This window comes from Anticarsia gemmatalis, chromosome 15 (assembly GCF_050436995.1).
Source record: "Anticarsia gemmatalis isolate Benzon Research Colony breed Stoneville strain chromosome 15, ilAntGemm2 primary, whole genome shotgun sequence".
Classification (NCBI taxonomy): domain Eukaryota; kingdom Metazoa; phylum Arthropoda; class Insecta; order Lepidoptera; family Erebidae; genus Anticarsia; species Anticarsia gemmatalis.
In genome coordinates, this window is record NC_134759.1 from 3,659,609 (window position 1) to 3,677,260 (window position 17,652).

The 17,652-nt window shown below is 35.5% G+C and overlaps 2 protein-coding genes across 2 annotated transcripts in view; one reads left to right on the top strand and one right to left on the bottom strand.

Annotated features, from left to right (window-relative positions):
- The window catches only part of sigmar (Tumor necrosis factor alpha-induced protein 8-like protein sigmar), a 66,330-nt gene extending 54,719 nt beyond the window's left edge, over positions 1 to 11,611 (top strand). The window contains exons 3-6 of the mRNA XM_076123375.1: positions 6,548 to 6,681; positions 6,993 to 7,151; positions 7,577 to 7,674; positions 7,898 to 11,611. Of these exons, the coding sequence (XP_075979490.1) occupies positions 6,548 to 6,681; positions 6,993 to 7,151; positions 7,577 to 7,674; positions 7,898 to 8,069 (563 nt within the window). The 3' untranslated portion in view covers positions 8,070 to 11,611. The remainder of the gene's footprint in view (positions 1 to 6,547; positions 6,682 to 6,992; positions 7,152 to 7,576; positions 7,675 to 7,897) is intronic.
- A 474-nt stretch (positions 11,612 to 12,085) lies between these two features.
- Positions 12,086 to 17,652, bottom strand: part of Syt4 (Synaptotagmin 4) — a 47,117-nt gene continuing 41,550 nt past the window's right edge. The window contains exons 6-10 of the mRNA XM_076123354.1: positions 16,854 to 16,967; positions 16,530 to 16,641; positions 16,081 to 16,208; positions 15,586 to 15,778; positions 12,086 to 15,275 (exon numbers count right to left, since the gene is read on the bottom strand). Of these exons, the coding sequence (XP_075979469.1) occupies positions 15,159 to 15,275; positions 15,586 to 15,778; positions 16,081 to 16,208; positions 16,530 to 16,641; positions 16,854 to 16,967 (664 nt within the window). The 3' untranslated portion in view covers positions 12,086 to 15,158. The remainder of the gene's footprint in view (positions 15,276 to 15,585; positions 15,779 to 16,080; positions 16,209 to 16,529; positions 16,642 to 16,853; positions 16,968 to 17,652) is intronic.

Below are 17,652 nucleotides of genomic sequence, written 5' to 3' on the forward strand. Positions count from 1 at the left end.
ACAGGTTTATTTCCCTATGCACTATATTTATCCGGATAATACGTTCCTAGGTAAAAAAATTATAGAGAAAAGAAAAAAAAGAAGCCTATTTCTTTCCAAATCTACGGTAGATAACCTGTGTATTCATCCTTAATACCCTAAACTACTGTCAACTTATCCTCGGCGTGGGGGCGCAACTTTTGGCGTCCCTCCAATCTTCAAGGCCGTTGTAACACGCGATATGGTAATACAACCTTATCAGTTTCCGTCGGAGTGCTGTATGGGCGCGCCACTCTATATATTAACTATATGTACAAGAAAATTGCCCCCTGACTCATCAGCCCTGACTTCTTACACCTAAGTTCAAGTTTACGATAAAAAGCCTCACGAATATCGATCTTATTTGCTTTTAATAGGTTTTAAATTGCCTTTTTACTGCAATTAGAACGTTAGTCATTGTTTGGTTTTTAATTTGAGTACCGTGATTCATGTTTGTACGCTATTTGTTTTTGAGTTTAGCTGGAACGTTTTTAATTGCTATTGTCTTTCGCTACAGTACGTTGGAGAGTGCTACAGTCACTATGGATACCTTTTGTCTTGGATTCCAATTTATTTGTAATGCGAACCTGTCGAGCGTCCGTTATTAACCGGTTTATTGAAAATTCTGCTTGGATCCTTTTAGTGCGATCATTTCAATCAAACGGGAGGCTCTTCACGCTCCACGATTTTATCCGATAATGTTCCAGTCTAATTGAATTGAAGGGTGCCCTTTACACGGGGAGATAATCAAGCTTCTTTGTAACCTGCTCAGATAGAAGGAAAAGGTTATTTTCTCTGCTATGTTAACTCATAATTAAAACTAAAGTAAGTGTCGATTTAGTATAGGTACAATACAATTTATGAATTTGAACTCAATACCTTTTTTTTAAACTTTGATAAAATTGTCTGTCTACAAATAAAGTCTATACCTATACTATAAAAGTAAAATTGATTATTTGCCAGTGTATTCTAGAACGTATAATTTGCTCGTCATTGGTAGAAACGACAATGAACTTCTGATATCGAGTGAGTAAGCGGTGACGGTGACTTGCCGATCTTAAGAATTCGCCACTGAAAAGTCATTCGGCATACCTTTATTTGCCATTTTGCTATTGTTTCCTATGAACTTGAAATACAATGATTTGATTCTTTTACTTTTACTTTAAAAGACAACCCCCGCAATAATAATTGGTCTTATGTCGCGGGATTTTTTAAAAACATACAAACAACAGGCACAATGTACAACCAGACCACGAACCCACGACCTCCCCAGTGGCGACCTAAACCACTGCGCCACGGAGGCAGCCGTTATAATTGTTAGTGTATTTTAAGTTTTTGTCATAAATTACTGAATAAAATTTTACGTTATTATAATATTTCTTCGAAATGTTGGTCGTAATAGCAGCGATTCAGTAGTTAAAACGAATCTTATTACGTAAATCTGTTTCCAGTAAGGAGTGTAGGAAAATTATGGAAGTTCGTTAGAGTTGCGAACTAATTCTCTTGCTAGAACGTGGAATTAGTTCGCATAATTAATTCACGTCACTAATACTACGGGGGATTCCGTTTTCTCTTTATTTTAAAGTAATCGGCTTTAGTCAGATCGGAGTTTATTCTAGCGGAAAGGTTTAATGTTTCCTTATACACGTTTGAAGACATGACTTAAGGTACTAACATATCATATGAAATGTGTAGAGCTCAACCGCGTGTCTTTATATCAGAAAAAAGTATTTAAAACAAATGTATAATATTTTTACGGCTATATGACACTTAAAAATCGTAAAGGTTAAAGTAATGAAAAAGTTTTAAACTAGGTTTATAAGGACAAATGTATCAGTTTGTGTCTTTTCTGATGATGCTTGAACTACTCAATAGGTATTCGTTGTGAAACCGCTTGTATACTTATCTCAGTACAAAATCATGATAAAACGAATGCTTGAACACAAATTGTCCGCATATTATACGTGTTTTTAATACAGATCTGATGGCGGCGGCAGATAAATAAGAACATAAACAACCGAGATAGTGTACTGCGATTTGTTCACACATACATTCCATTGATTCTCTTGTAATTATATAGTAATAGCTTCTACCCGCGACTTCGACCGCGAGAAAAAAAATCCTGGTGTAAAAAGTATTTTGTGTGTTCATCCAGGTTATAAGCTCCGTCCAGTAATCAAAATCCGTCCAGTAGCTTTTTCGTGTAAGAGTAACAAACATACATACATTCCTTCATACCCACAAACATTCGCATTTATAATATTAGTAGGATTTTATAACGCGATCTCATAGTACGGAAGTTTACGGAACTTATTGCTCTATTAACTGGCGTATCATTTGCATAAACGAGAGTACGAAATATATTTCTGTAAGACTTTTGCGATGCAAATGATAGTGCAAATTTTTTCACTTTCCGAAGCAATCATGTGACTATGACAGAACAAATATTAGAATGAATATTTGAAGAGATGCATTCATGATTTGTTTAGATATTATTAAGATGAATTTTGAAATACTTACCCCCGGTTTCTCAGGTACATTTAACGGTAGTTTATCTATTCAATAGCGTTAAAACTCGTATAATAAACGCTATTGAATAGATAAACTACCGCTAAATGTACTCAGAATCCGGCAGAAACTGTTTGTGTCAACTATTTAGCGATTACATTCTATGTAGGTACAATCACACCCCTTTTTTGTTGGAGGCTAAGAATTAAATTGAATTATCCTTTCAAGAAATCCGGTATCATCAATTACTTTTATACTGTTTTAATTACAAAACAAGAAATTGCATGTGTAACTTGTAACTAATTAACCTGCCTCATAAGTCATCTTTGACAAATAACGACCGTTTGTTTATTGTTCTTTTTCCTCTTTAGCTATTCAATATTCATAGCTTAAAGCAATGTTAGAAATTACTTGTGAGAATGTGCAATTGATATTGAAATACGGAAGTGCAATAATTTTATTACTTTGATTTATTAGTTGTATGCGTGGTTAAATACACATTCTTTACTAATTAGTACTGCATAATAAAGGAAAATTAAGTTTTAGAAAGATAGTTTCCTCAGACTAAGGGCCAAGGGCCAAGGGTTTTACAGCTTAGGGGTAAGTGCTAGATCTGCTACAAATGTATGATACCAAGTGTCAAAATTTAATCTCATAACTATTTGGTAGTTATTTAGAAGTGGTGGCCGGGACTTCAATTTTCATCTGTCGAAACGATAAAAAAAAACCTTTGTAAAAGAAAATTATGTGTTATATGAATACACTTTTACTATCACACACGAAACATTTTTATATTTTACAGGCAATCCGTTCCCTTCTATATGCTGGAAATATTTAATGATTATAATTTTATTTCAGTTTTTATTTACAGCTAAGTTAATAAAATATCTAAAAACAAATTATATTGTTAAGTTATGAACACACTTATAATTTAAATTAGAGAGAAACACATTAATTCGTAGAAATCTTAGACTAACTCGTACTTCATAGTTTCAGCATAACATTACAGCCAGCTACATTTGATGTTATGATTATATTATGTTCAACAGTTTCCGATAACACAGCCTTAAGACAACAAATAGTTTAACCTTAAAATGATAGCGTAGCGACTTTACATGTTGAATAGTGCAAAGTTTAGGGATTGAGCTAAACAAACTAGTCGGACGCTGGCAACACACCACAAGTGCGGATTACCAGAGTAATGATACAACTTTCTGGCAACATTTCAAATCGTTTGTTTGGTAGGTATTTGGCGGACATGTTGGCTAATGTGAAGGTGGGAGAGATTATCGGGATGTTTTACTGGCTATTGTATCTTTAGTTAACTGATCGGGTATTTTGTATGTTACTTTTAAAGTTTCGCGTTGCATGTTTCATATATTATGATAGGATCACAAAAAGCATTTTGCATTGGGAGGCATTTGAAGGTAAAATGGGTATTTTTCTATGCAACTGTATCGAACTTTTTTTTTATTATGTGTCCTGTATATCCATCTACCGACAGGAAATAAGTTATGGTAGTCTTATAGTAAGTAGTAATAGAACGGAGAAGTTTAGTAGTAATAGAACCATAGCTAATACTAAAAATCAGACCTTAAATTTTTCCCAATTTAAGGCTTTTATGTAAAAAAATTAAACTTATTTATTATTACTCACATTTAGAATGGCACAATAAAAGGTTGTTCACTGTGCAATACAAGCGTAAAATTGTGAATTTTCGTAATATTTATGTGCATGCGAACATATTTTTGAGGTCGTCGTGTACAAACCGAATGTGAACTTTTAACAAATGGTACATTATCATGAAAGACCTACTTTACGGGTAATTGTGTTTGTTTAACGAAGTTAAAACATTGTCATAAATATTGTTTAATATGTCAACTGCTGTTTATCATTCAACACTGAGTTTTATAACTGGGGACTTCATAATGAGGACACGATCCTGCTGTTTTCGTTTTAGGATTAGTGTAAAGTTTATATGCGTAGGAAGTATGTAAAAGCTTTTAATTTGAATTTATGACATTTTATGTTTAAACTAGCTGACCCGCGCAACTTCACTTGCGTCACATAAGAGAGAATAAGTCATAATTTTCCCCGTTTTCGTAGCGTTTTTTATTGCTACTCTGCTCCTATTGGTCGTACCGTAATGATATATAGCCTATAGCCTTCCTCGATAAATGGACTATCTAACACTGAAATAATTTTTAAATCGGACCAGTAGTTCCTGAGATTAGCGCGTTCAAACAAACAAACAAATAATATCAGCTTTATAATATTAGTATTAGTATAGATTCAAAAGCCCGTTGATTTCGTAATATTTCGCAAATATAATTTGTTCTATTTTATTAATCATATTTTGAAACAATTCTATATATCTACTGCACGGAGCTATGTGAGAAGCCTTATTAAAGTTTTTCGTGTAATTTTAATCTGTTTGCATCAGCCCATCATACTCCCCGCGTCGTATTGTTAATCATGTAACACAATAAATACTAAGTTACGATAATACTGGAACACCGTCATAACTAGTAACCTTTGTAGACAACATAGGTAACAAGCAGTAGCAATCTAAAGGTAATTCGGAGCTGTCCAAATAGCGTTCAAACCGCGTCACAGCTCAAAGGTAGAACACGATCGTAATATCCGACGTCCATTTGTCTTGTCTCTCGCCCTTGGCCAGGACAAAGGGATGTTTGCACACAATCGCGGATACGCCGGATGCCGGTAGCGAATTCGAGATTAAAGGTATAGATTGCCAGCAAGGTTCAATTAGATTTTGCCCGGCCATTGTTGAAATAGCCGATACAATTCGTACCTACGATACCTTTCAAGCGAGCCTTGACTTTTGCTCCTTAAAGGAAAATAGTTTTCTCTTAAAGGTCATGTTACTAAAGTAGTACCGGTTTGGTTGGCGAGAGGCTTTTTGTTTTCATTGAATTTATATTCAATATTATTATGTCACATTGTAACCGGCCGGCTTTATTTTTGTGTAGATTCGCGTTTGCACCGCTTCGCCTCCGCTAGGATTTGTGTGTCGTAGTTTGGAGTACTCTGGGAAAGTGTGTATGTACATACATGCACATACAACATGCAAGATAGACGGATATCTTGCAAAACTCTCTACAGACTGAAAACTGATATCCGTTCCTTTTAATGCACTTTGCTGATAGTGTCTTAGGGGATACTGTATCGTCTCACTATATATTTAAACGGTTTGATATAGTTACTCTCTTGCTATTCAGATAGCTATTATTCTTGTAGTACTATACTATAACGATAGTTCGTTTTAATAATAATGGATAATAAAATATTGTGCAATAATTTTCATGTAGGAAACGGTGTGTTAGATTATCGAATCGAATCTATAATGATATTCCGTAGTACGACAGTTAAGGTAAACATTATGCAGATGATTCAAATACAATCCGTATATCAAACACATGTATCATGTGATTACAGTTCATTAAGTCAATAGCTCCAATAACGCTAGTATTTCACGCGTTAACTACTAAACTACGGGCACTAGTCACAGTGCATTGTCCCAGTTCTACAGATTCAATTGAAAGCGCAATTGTTCATTGTCCAGTGCAAAATTGAAATAAATTCCGGCGCCAATTGTAAACATGCAGATGCAGGCGTGTTGTGCAAATATCAAATGTAAACATATTGGGATTCCACGTATTATCAAATGATTGATCTCGATACCGAACTGCATATATTTCATGAGCTTTGAAATCATTTCGACATCAAGTTTCTGGACTATTACATAACTTGTTGGGTATAATTATTTACCCTTATTTGTAGCGATCATTTTGGCTTTTTGTAATATAAATCGCCACTTTGGATCTTTGGAACTTTGGATCGACACGTTAACACATTAATCATTTATTTAAATAGGTATAAGAACACGAAAACAATTGATATGAACGCTGCAGACGTATTGTCTCGAATTATACAGTTTAATTATTACCTTTTCATTAAGAAGTCACATTTAATTAACAATATTATTGTATTGTTATAGCAATGGAAGGCGGCGCGTGGTGCGCCCGCGACATCTCGCTGCGCGCTCAGAAGAAGTTCCTGTCGCGCGTCGGCGGCGCAGCCAGCGCGCGCTCGCTCGTGCTTGACGAACATGCGGCCAAACTGCTGGACCAGGTACCTACACTAAACAAACACTTTAAACTTAATAGGACACTTTTCGACGGGGATATTGCGATTTGGAGCATAAAAGCTGCAAACGTTATGTATATTAGCATTTTTATGTTCCGGAAAACACGTCAAAAGTATTTGGGTCGATAAAATGAAGATAATATCGGGCGGCAAAAAAGACGTAATTGTAAAGTTAACTCTAACCCTTCATCATACAGAATTTATTAAGATTAAGCTCTAATAATATCATGCAAACTATAAATCAGGTGGAAAAAAATGTGGTAAAAAATTAATCAGTTTTGTTACGCTTCTTCCAGTTCCTGACAGTGCTGCGCGAGCGCATGGAGAAGCGTGAAGCGGAGAAGTTGGTGAAGCACGTGATCAAGTCAGCCGTGAAACTGGGCGTGCTGCGGCGCCACGGACAACTGTCCGCCGCCGACGAGAGAGCACTCGCCGCTTTCCGTTCTAAGTTCCATGTAAGAGATACATTATAATATCATTATTTATTTTAAAATACTCGGGGCTACATGTTGACTAGAACAGATTGTGATGACGGAAATGTGAAAAATGTAGTATTTGTTTTGGGCTGAATGTGACACATAAAATTCCCTGTAAATTGATGATTAAATCGCAGACACCTCGTTTTAAATGAGCATTTACTCAATTAAAGCAATACTTCAATCGATTCTGTATAGGCAAATGTTGTTTTGTTTTCTGTAAAACTAATTTACTTATGTCCAGTTGCTGAGGTACAATTAGCGGTAGTTTGTGAATTCAATAGCTTTTATTCTGATATAAACATGACAGTTTGAATAGATAAACTACCGCTAAATGTGCTTTAGAAACCCGGCATGAATGCCTTTAATCAATACTTACTTACCTATAATTTGTCGATTCCCAGACGGTGCTGATGGCAGTAGTGTCCTTCTGCGAAGTGGATTTCTCGTACGACCGCGGGTTCCTCCAGGACGCTCTCCGCGAGTCCCACCAGTCTCTCAAGTGAGTCAACAACTACACTTAATTAAAACGCTCGCGCTAAATTATTTGACAACGGCTTCAACTTGATTGCATTTATCGGATTTGAAATTGGATGTTTATACGGTTTTTAAATTGCTTTAAAGCGACGCAATTTATAAAATAGGATTAGAGAGATGAGATTTGAGAAAAGAATTTGAGATTATTTGTTTGCAGAGGATTTGAAAATGGTTTCTTATGATTTCAGGTCAGTGGTAGAACGACACCTTTCAGACAAGTCAGTGTCGCGACTAGCCGGCGTGTTCGCCATCGCCTCCCGCGGCGAGCTCCTGGACTCTCTGTTCTCGGGTCAAGTGGACGACGACGTCCTCAAGCTGTCCAGGATGCTCCGCAAAGAACTCGACCGAGGCCTGCTATAATCCGACACATTCAAACATCCTGTGCCGTCCTTAGAACAACCAAAGTTAAACGTACCAACGTAATTTGGACGTATCGTAGCCGTTCGGCCGTCGGGACGCGAGTCCTTGCAAGCTCCGACTATGGGATCACTTACAATATCGTTATCTCCATAAATGGAGATTTGATTTTTTTATTATTAACAATATTTATAGTTAGATTGTACATACAATTTGCACAGTCGACGATTCGATTAGCTAGTGCCGGCTTTGGGATTGCCCAGTGGGAAAGTAGAGGGATGAAAACTTTTGTCTAAGAAAGGAAGGAATTTTAAATGGAAGCCGGTACCGCCATGTAGGGCATAATTGCTTCAGCATTCGTTTTACTAACTGCAAAACTATGTATTATATAAACTGTTTTTTATAAAAGAAAACGTCATTGGAAATGCTCTCTGAACAACTTGTCTGTGATTCCGATTATACTGGCGTTTACTGAAAATTGATAAGACTATTATGAATACTCAGTGGTTCTACATTTTATCACGTATTTATCGGGATATAATATAATATAATTTATGTAATAGTTCCTTTATGAGTGAAGCTTTCGTACACTCGGCATTTAGTTCTTGTCATTGCAAAAGAATATCATCAAATTAAAATACATATAAACTGAACAAATAAACCAATTTTCTAAATGTTTACTTCAGCAATAATTATAAAAATTTTGCTAACATTTTGAACGAAATTAACTTCACATTTCCAATTACTTCAACAAAACATCAATGAGTAAAAGTGGTTTATTTTTCGTATACCTTGATGATGTTATAATATTGTAGCAGTGTATATTTTATTTTGATGACTTCTTTGCAACTAACTTGCCTGCCGTAACTCTGCCCGTAATTTAAAATAAATTTTCAGACTATGTCGATTTAAAAACCTTGCCTAGATTAACACCGTATTACACAGCATTATTATTTAGAATGCATTTAGTAGCTTGTACATAATACAATTTAGTTTAAAAATGTACTCCAATATTAAGTTTTAATTATTTAATTTTTGTAATTATGTTATTTTTGTATACAATAACTAGATGACAGTTACCAGTAAGTCGATTTTATCAATGGATTCTGAATTTCTTACACTCAAATCTATATGCAATAATCAATTTCGTATGCTCTCTTACAGATTTGAGTGTACATTTACACTTATCTATAATCTACAATTATCATATAACGAACGAAACGAGTAATGTATTTTAATCAAGCATATTTGTCGCCTACATGTCTATGATAGTAAGGCCCTATTGCATTACTTTATAAAGTATGTCCTGTAAGTAACTATCAGTCTATATCTTTTTACAGTCTGGAATATATTCCTGCGTACATTAATATTTATAATACTGAATGTATAACTGTATCTTGTATTTTAATGAATAATTTTACATTTCAAATGGGAATACGAAATCTCTGTTATTCTATATCTGTATAGTTAATTGTAATTTGCAATAATACGAGGAGTTATTTTACAATTTATTAAGTTTAGATCGTACTCAACTTGTTATCGAAAATGATTTGATCTTCTCATGTATCGTATTCACACGAAATCTTTATAACATTCGGCGTCTTGCAAATTTTATAAAATACTTCGGACCAAAACTTTAATATCTACACAGTTCTAACATATCTGAACTAGAATTCATATCTTACTTATTTTACTAGCAATAAACTAACGTGGATAGTCATAGTTTGTAACTATATTGTTTTGTATAACTATATGTAGTGTAGTGCGATATTTCACTATAGTAACGCACATCTCTCTCTTGCCTAATCGTGTCACTGTTAGTGTTTTATACTGATTGTGTTGGTGTTACGGCGTTTTCCATTTAGAGATCTCATACTGCTTCAAATGTTCGACAAATATTTTTTATCTAATGTTATAGTTGAAATTTAAACTACAGAGGGCGATTCTCTACTACTACCGACATCACCAAGCATTCGTATCGTTAGATATCGAGAAATTGTGTTTGAGTACCCGATCAGCGCCCCTAGCGGGTGTCGTAGGAGCTAATGGTTTAGTACTTTTTAAATGTCAAAATCTCGTTACTCGTTAGTACTGACTGTAGAGAATTGCGCTACTGATGACGTGTTTTCGATATTTGTAAATGTAAATTGTCTCGAGTGGAGACTTTCTGTGTGTGTCTAGTCGATTCGCTTCTTATATTTTATTGCTGTGTGTTTCTCTAATTGGAAATCACCGAATGTCATAGCTAGATGAAATCAAAGAGACGTCCAAGTAGGGATTGTATTAAAAAAGACAATATCATTGTGTAATTTAATAAATGTTGATTCCTAGACGAGTCTCTACGAGATGTAACTGGATGTGAAAGTGAATGTTTTAAGATAGTTGTTTTTACAAAAAACTGGTGTGATTTATATGTTAGCATATTTGTTAGACGTTAGTTTTTCAATGGATGTTCAATGTCTTTGTAACGATGACGTTCTTTAATACAGCAAACTACAATTATATTTAATTCAAATACTGCTAATTTATAAAATCGAATTATAATCGATCGGCTGATAGATTCTTGTCGACTTCACGTCTAATGTTTGACAAATGACTAAATAGTTCTTTCGATATACACCAGAGGGCGCTGATTGCTCGTTTACAAGAATCTCGAACGACTTTTTTTTGTTTCTTTGAACGTCATCGTATAAAATAATACGAACAAAATGCTATTAAAAATATCAACGTCCAACGGACTTATTAAATATAGTTCTCTAATGGATTCATTCGGGCTTTAAATATGAACAACGCAGTTTTTTACGAGTTTTGTTTTATTAACTTAGATGAAACTTTGTTAACTGCATCGACTCACTTGCAAACTTGATTTAGATCACGTGTTAGCTAATGAAAGCGTTTTATGACACGATTCTGTGTTGGAATTGGTTTTGGGATTATTCATAACACATAATTTGGACCCTATTATTCTTGAAACTCTCTTTGATAAAATTGGTTTTTCATACTATTATAATTGTCACGTATGGTCAGCGCAGACAGAAAGGAGCGCGGCGGAGTGGATTTTATTAACGCACTTGAAAATCAACTTACATTCAATTATTCCTTTGTTGTTCCACGCGCGAAATGGCGTGTGTGTAAAGGCATCTAATGACAAAGGAAATACCGTGAAGAAACCTTGTAAACCTGAGAGTTCTTTAATACAGTTCTTGGAGGGTACTACGTCCCTATTTAAGTGGTGGATTCAAGACATAGTTGGCCCCTCCTTTATTCTTCATTCGCCCTTACCATACCACTAATCATAATCTCAACCTTGACTATATAAAATCTCAAGCCCAATTCCAATACAATAAAAGACTATAATAATAAAGTACTGAGCACAATAAGGCACTCGTACATGACGCATGACGTTTATTCGCTGCGCTGCATCAGTCAGTCTCGAGCACGAGCTTGAGGCGAGTGACGCCGGCCGCGGACACTTGTATGTAATAATTTTTGTTAAGCTGTGTTATATGTAATAAGATTTGATATCAAATATACAATTGATAAGAGTTTGGTGTTTTATTTGCTGGTTACGAATATGGTTAATAATAATTCTACAATTTATTTTACTTTGTTTTTACCTTTTTGCCAGTAACATGCTTCTGGTAATCTGTGATGTGCAAATCTATTGCTGTTTGAAAACAGATGATATTTTATCAATTTGAGTATGCTCACTCGCGTTTTTCGAAACTTATTCTCGCTATCTAAGCAAATTGTTTGTCTATGGCAAAACTTAATTTTATTTATTGCCATACTTAGGTCAAGCAGTCTTGAATTAGTAAACCTTGCTCTTGAATACCATCGTCAGAAATAAATATCTAAAAAGTTATTGAATATTAATTTTGTTGACTTCTCGTTGATATATTAAACCTTTAATTTTATTTTGCTTTGTTTCTCGTCTTACCTATAAATAATCACTATTCTAAAAAGTATCTGCAATTACTTATCAAGATTTCTAAAGGATAGACAAAATAAAACAGCAATTATTGTGAAAGCACCAGTCAATAAACTTTATTCACTAAAATTCCCTTAGTATACAAATCTGATATTGGTGATGTGGATGACGTGGTCTCTATACTACAAGTGCTGGCCGATGTTCTGTGTCCGTGGTCTTATACCAACAAATTATCAAACAAAAACACCACCCTTCCTCGATAGTACAGCATACAGGGAAAAAATAAATAAATTAAACCTTATAACAACATCGTTAGAGTTACAATTCCAACGATACGGCATTCATACGCTTACCAAGATGATGTTATTTTTGTTATGATTGGAATAGAAACTCTATTTTCGGTAATTTCTAAGGCAAGATGCTGTGTGCACAATATTTCCTTTTGTTCAGCTTCGCTTAAACTTACTCCCGTGTTGCGTTATTAGCCGGGTCCTAACTGAGCGACCTCTTCGCGAGGCAGTATCTCGGTCCCTCTCATTTCGATCTGAAAGAGACCTAGATACTGGCTGCTCGCTCATTCTGGACCCGGCTATTTGATATTTTGTGTTTCTATAATGTGTTGGTATTAGACCATAATATATTAATTCACACTTAAATATGTTTCGTTATTTATTTATATTAAGGAGTTTACTCCTTTTAAACAATGAAACAGACTTGAGTGTTTAGCGACGACAATCATTGCATGACTACTACACAACATGAACATTATGTAAATAACAAAGGAGAACATATGAGATCATAGAAACGGAAACATTTAGTGATAGTAAAGTACTTACATCTAATTATAATTTCTTATTTTAACAATTAGAATGAGAAAGCTTTTATCGATGACTAAATTAAGCGATGACTATTTACAAATTACTTTTACGGAATGTTCAAGTATGGAGATAAAACAACAATAGTTACATTCGTTATATATCTGAATCGTAGACATTTATATCAATGGTATTCTACCAATAAGTTACCATCTAATACAGCGCTGTATGCGAGTGCCTGTACACATGAAACTAATATTTAGAATATTCGTAAATCGTATATTGTCACTACAATTTTAATAATCTCAAGTTACCAATACATATACGATTTTCTTAATTACTCGATTTCAAAAATACTTTTATATGGTTGGTTTTGGTGAAAGCGCCATCTATGGTGACACACGCGACACTATGGGGTACATCATGCGACTGAAAGCTCGAAGCCTCCTGAGCTTACACATACCTAAACAACTATTAAAGTAACTTTAGGTATAAAATAGATTTATTTCTCTAACCTTTAAACTATACATATTATGTACTAATCGATACCAATGAGTATTGTGTATGTTCAACGACGTTCACGCTAACGTTGGAATAATTTAGGAAATTTTCTTTCAAAAAGCATGAATGAAGTTGAAAACGCGGTCTATATTGTGATGAATTCATATAAATACCTCGATTTTGGTTAAAATTTAGAATAATTCGCATTTGGAATTGGTTTAAACGTTAGACAACATTCATACTGGAGTGCCAGTCGCCTAATGTCTTACAAAATATAGGAGATAATAAATACATACATACAGTCTACCAGTGTTTATAAATATAATAAGTAGATAACAGGCGATACGTAATGCAGCGAAATCTGTTCATAAAGATAGGTTTTGTTCTACGAATTTAGAAGACCTTTAACTGCTCAAAATGTGAAATTCAAGTCTTATGAAACATTTCGTTCTAGACTTTCTCATTTCTACAGCGTTCCTTCTACTTCCTGTGTGTGTTATTTAAACTTGTCCTAACAGGCCGGTGTTAAGCATTCGTTTCACAATTGGTGGTGATATCTCCAGAATTCGTAGTTAGATTATTTGAAGGAAAGTTCTGAGTATGAATAACGAGTGAGTTCCATTACATCAAGTGTCTTACATTTAGATATGTAGTAATTACAAGAAGTTGAAACGGGAGAGATCTGTTGCAGTTCACTGCACTCAATGTTATGCTAAATATTCTTGAGCAATTATTTACTTAAAGAGCTTTTATGTTCTTACAGATTGAAGGCTGATATCTGAAGCATCACATAATTGAATAGTTTTAGAAGCCAGTAAGGTTTGTTGTCGGTCATATGAGATAAACCTGGCATCAACAAATCAGAATAGTCTTGGTAACAAAAGGAAGAAAAAAAAGATGTTTGTGAAATGTGAAAGGGTTGCTACGTCGACCGCGTTTTTCACTCCCGTTTCAAAACATTAATATAATCTACATTTGAATAAACACGAGAATATTCTGTGCTATTTACTACACATACATAAATGTTGTCTTACACACAGAACAGGGTCAGGGCTTCTGCCGACAATGTGCGCTTTCGAGGATTTTGAAACATTACACGCGAATAAATTCAAATAATTTCGTCTATCTAATATACAATATCATTTTTTTAGTTTACAAATTAACACTAAAACAAACTCTTTGTTATTCCGCTGGACTTTGGCTTAGCCATGTTACATCTCTTACCGCGATACTCCGTGCAACAATAATAAGTGAAGAATTAAATAAATAACACAAATTACTTCACAAATAAATTAATAAAACTATTATAATTAACATTTAGTTTGAATCTTGTTTGGCGGAGATCTCTAACGGAATGTTTTAACTACATTACATCCATATATGACATTTAATGAATCGAGAAGTAGAGACTCCAACACCTACTTATAAAAATCTTCGTATTCAACACATTTATTTACTCTCTAATGAATAAGATTATAATAATATTAGGTACTCATTTGATCTTACTAGGTCCCTAGTCTAATAGTAGTAAACCACAAAATGTAAATGAGTATGCTGAATACAGAAAGATCAACATCTGAAAATTAACCGTGATTCATGACAATACGGAGAATTATTTTTGCTTTTTTATCTAAATTATTAATGCGTTTCTACTCATCCCTCCAAAAATACACCGTTGCTTCGTTCCGTAATTTAAACTTATTTCCCTAACCTGGTATGCCCATGGCACCATAACAATCTTCGATAGATATCCTCTTTCTTTAGAAACGCATGAATAATTTAGCAGTATGTATCGTGAGTTGAGTTGTGTGTATGTGTGTGGTATGTTGTGTGTTGCAGTAGTGTTTACTCCTTAAGTTTATGCCAGTCGGCGATCTGCCTCCGCGGCGCGGCCTGCACCTCGCGCCAGTGGTGGCGCGCGCTGCCGGCGCCCGCGCAGCCAAGCTCCAGCCGACCGATCACCTGGCGGAGAAAAAGTAATTTAAGAATTAACTGAATATTAATATTGTTTTTAAGCTAACCCCAAGAAGTCTTTTTTTGGTTCGCTTTTTGGTATATCCCTGTTCCAAGAAATAAAAAATAGCTACAACCAAAACCAGATTTATCTTCAATCTGGAAGAGCAAAAGTACCAATGAGATATATCATGCATTTTAGTTTAGACTTGACTCTGCAAAAAAGCTGGTCTGATTAAGAGAATCTCAGAAGATAAAAATCCGGGAAGGAAGATATCACTTCAAATGTAGGTGAAATCTACAGTTTTACGGTACCAACCTCATTCTTAGTGACCCTATCCCAGTCAAGCACGAGCAATTCAAGTGAGACGTGATCGAGGGTGGCGTTGGGCGCGGCGGGCACTTCGAACACGAACGACTCGTTGAACACGGGGTTCAGGGTTCGCTTCTTGACGTGCGTCTTCTTCTTGGCGATGCGCTGACCGTTGTACAGCAGGTACATCTTCACGTAGCTGGAAATATTATACAAAAATTAGTAAAGATTCGTCAAACTTAAAATGAAAACTGTAAAACTGCTTGATTGAAGGATGAGAGTATTATCCTATTTTTAGGTCATAGATTCTTACAAATTATTCACATTTCAGTAAAATTGGAAAGATTACTCTATAATTGTCGTCATCTAACGGTAGACCATTGGATACAGTTTGTATGAGATCTTGTGAGATTTATTGGAGGTTTTGAACCTAATGATAGACTTTAACTCTCATAAAGTTACGTTTAAATTATAGCAAAATATAATGCGAGTGGTACTCACGGATCAGCAAGTCCGGTGACGTCCATCTTGGGCAGGTTCCTGGCCTTGAGCAGCACGACGGTGAGGCGCGCGGCGGCCGGCTGCCAGCACAGAGACACCAGCACCTCGCCGCGACCCACGCTACGCATCTGTACATACAATCATACATTATAGATGTCTAGTATTGTAGATGTCTAAAGCTACCCGTCAATTAAGGTGATGTGATGTTACTGTGACCACCTTCTAAAACACGTCTTTGAGTTTAATTACATGGCTAGTTAAGTTAACATTAGCTAGTGTTGTGGATCCGGTGTTAAGAGATCAATTTGAAAAGTGAGCCGTATCTTTTGTGTTAACATGATTGTTTAGAATTGCCACGATGCCGCACTGAAATATTGCTCTTAAAAAAATTAGGCCTTCACAAGAAGGAATCTCTAAGTTCGTTGTAGTGGTGTTTGTGGTGTATTTACCTTGAGACTGCGCGGTTGTATCTCGCGGCAGAGAGCCATGGCCTCGCCACTGTGCAGCTGCAGGTTCGACAACGGAGACACCACCTCGCCGATTATCTCGTCACGGGAGTATCTGAAACACAGTAGTCAATTCACAGTTTCAACCTCAGTTCAACCAAGTTCAAATTTACCACTTATATGCGTGGTAACAATTAACCGTCGTACCAAAACAAATACTGTGTACTTTGGAAATCGATATTAATCTTTTTTACCAACATTGATGGAAAACAAACGTGTTTGAGCAAGGGTCCAAAGATGGTTCCTGATTAAGTAAGGAGATGTTACCTATCAAAGCTGAGCACAACAAAGTGTAGAGTGATGGCGGTGATCTGGTGCGGTGCGATGCCGTAGAACGTGAAGTCCTCGTCGTAGACCGGGCAGCGGGTCTTGCGGACCACTCTGGAAACAACAGTCATTACATCAATATGAGATAACCAAGACATCATCTTTGATCGGAACCGCTGTTTCTTGAACTCTGTTCTGACCTGAAATTATGTGTTGCATCAGTGTGGGAAACTGGATAAGAACAAAAACCAAAAATACATCTTATACACTATATACAGAACGAAGAATATGGCGAAATGGAGGGAGAATGTAAAGAAGGCTGACCCCACCATGATAAGAGTCGAATATACAGAAAAAAGGAGAGTAAGATATATACAAATTCATAGCAGCTTCCCACGCAGCACGAGGTTGGTACAGCTGGTCTTCTTGAATGATGATGCGCACTAATGGTCAAAGACATTAAAACGAAGAAAAAGACACATTGAATCGCCTTTTCTCCGTTTTAAGTCTTGACCACTAGCGCAGTGTTCTTCGTTCCACGCAGTGTCTCTCCAAAACAACAGGAGTCACACAAGTTAAAATATGTTTCAATAACATTGTTGTTGACGTAAATATTTCGTTAACTTCATGAAACTCTGGAAATGGTACATGACAGAATAACATACAGGAAATGGTTAATAACGGCATAATACATTTTTTGTGCTAAACGAAGGTTTTCACTTCATCTGAAATTAGGCTTCAAGAGTATCCGTCTGAAATAACAAAGATGTATAGGTCGGTATTCCAGTTTACGAAAGCT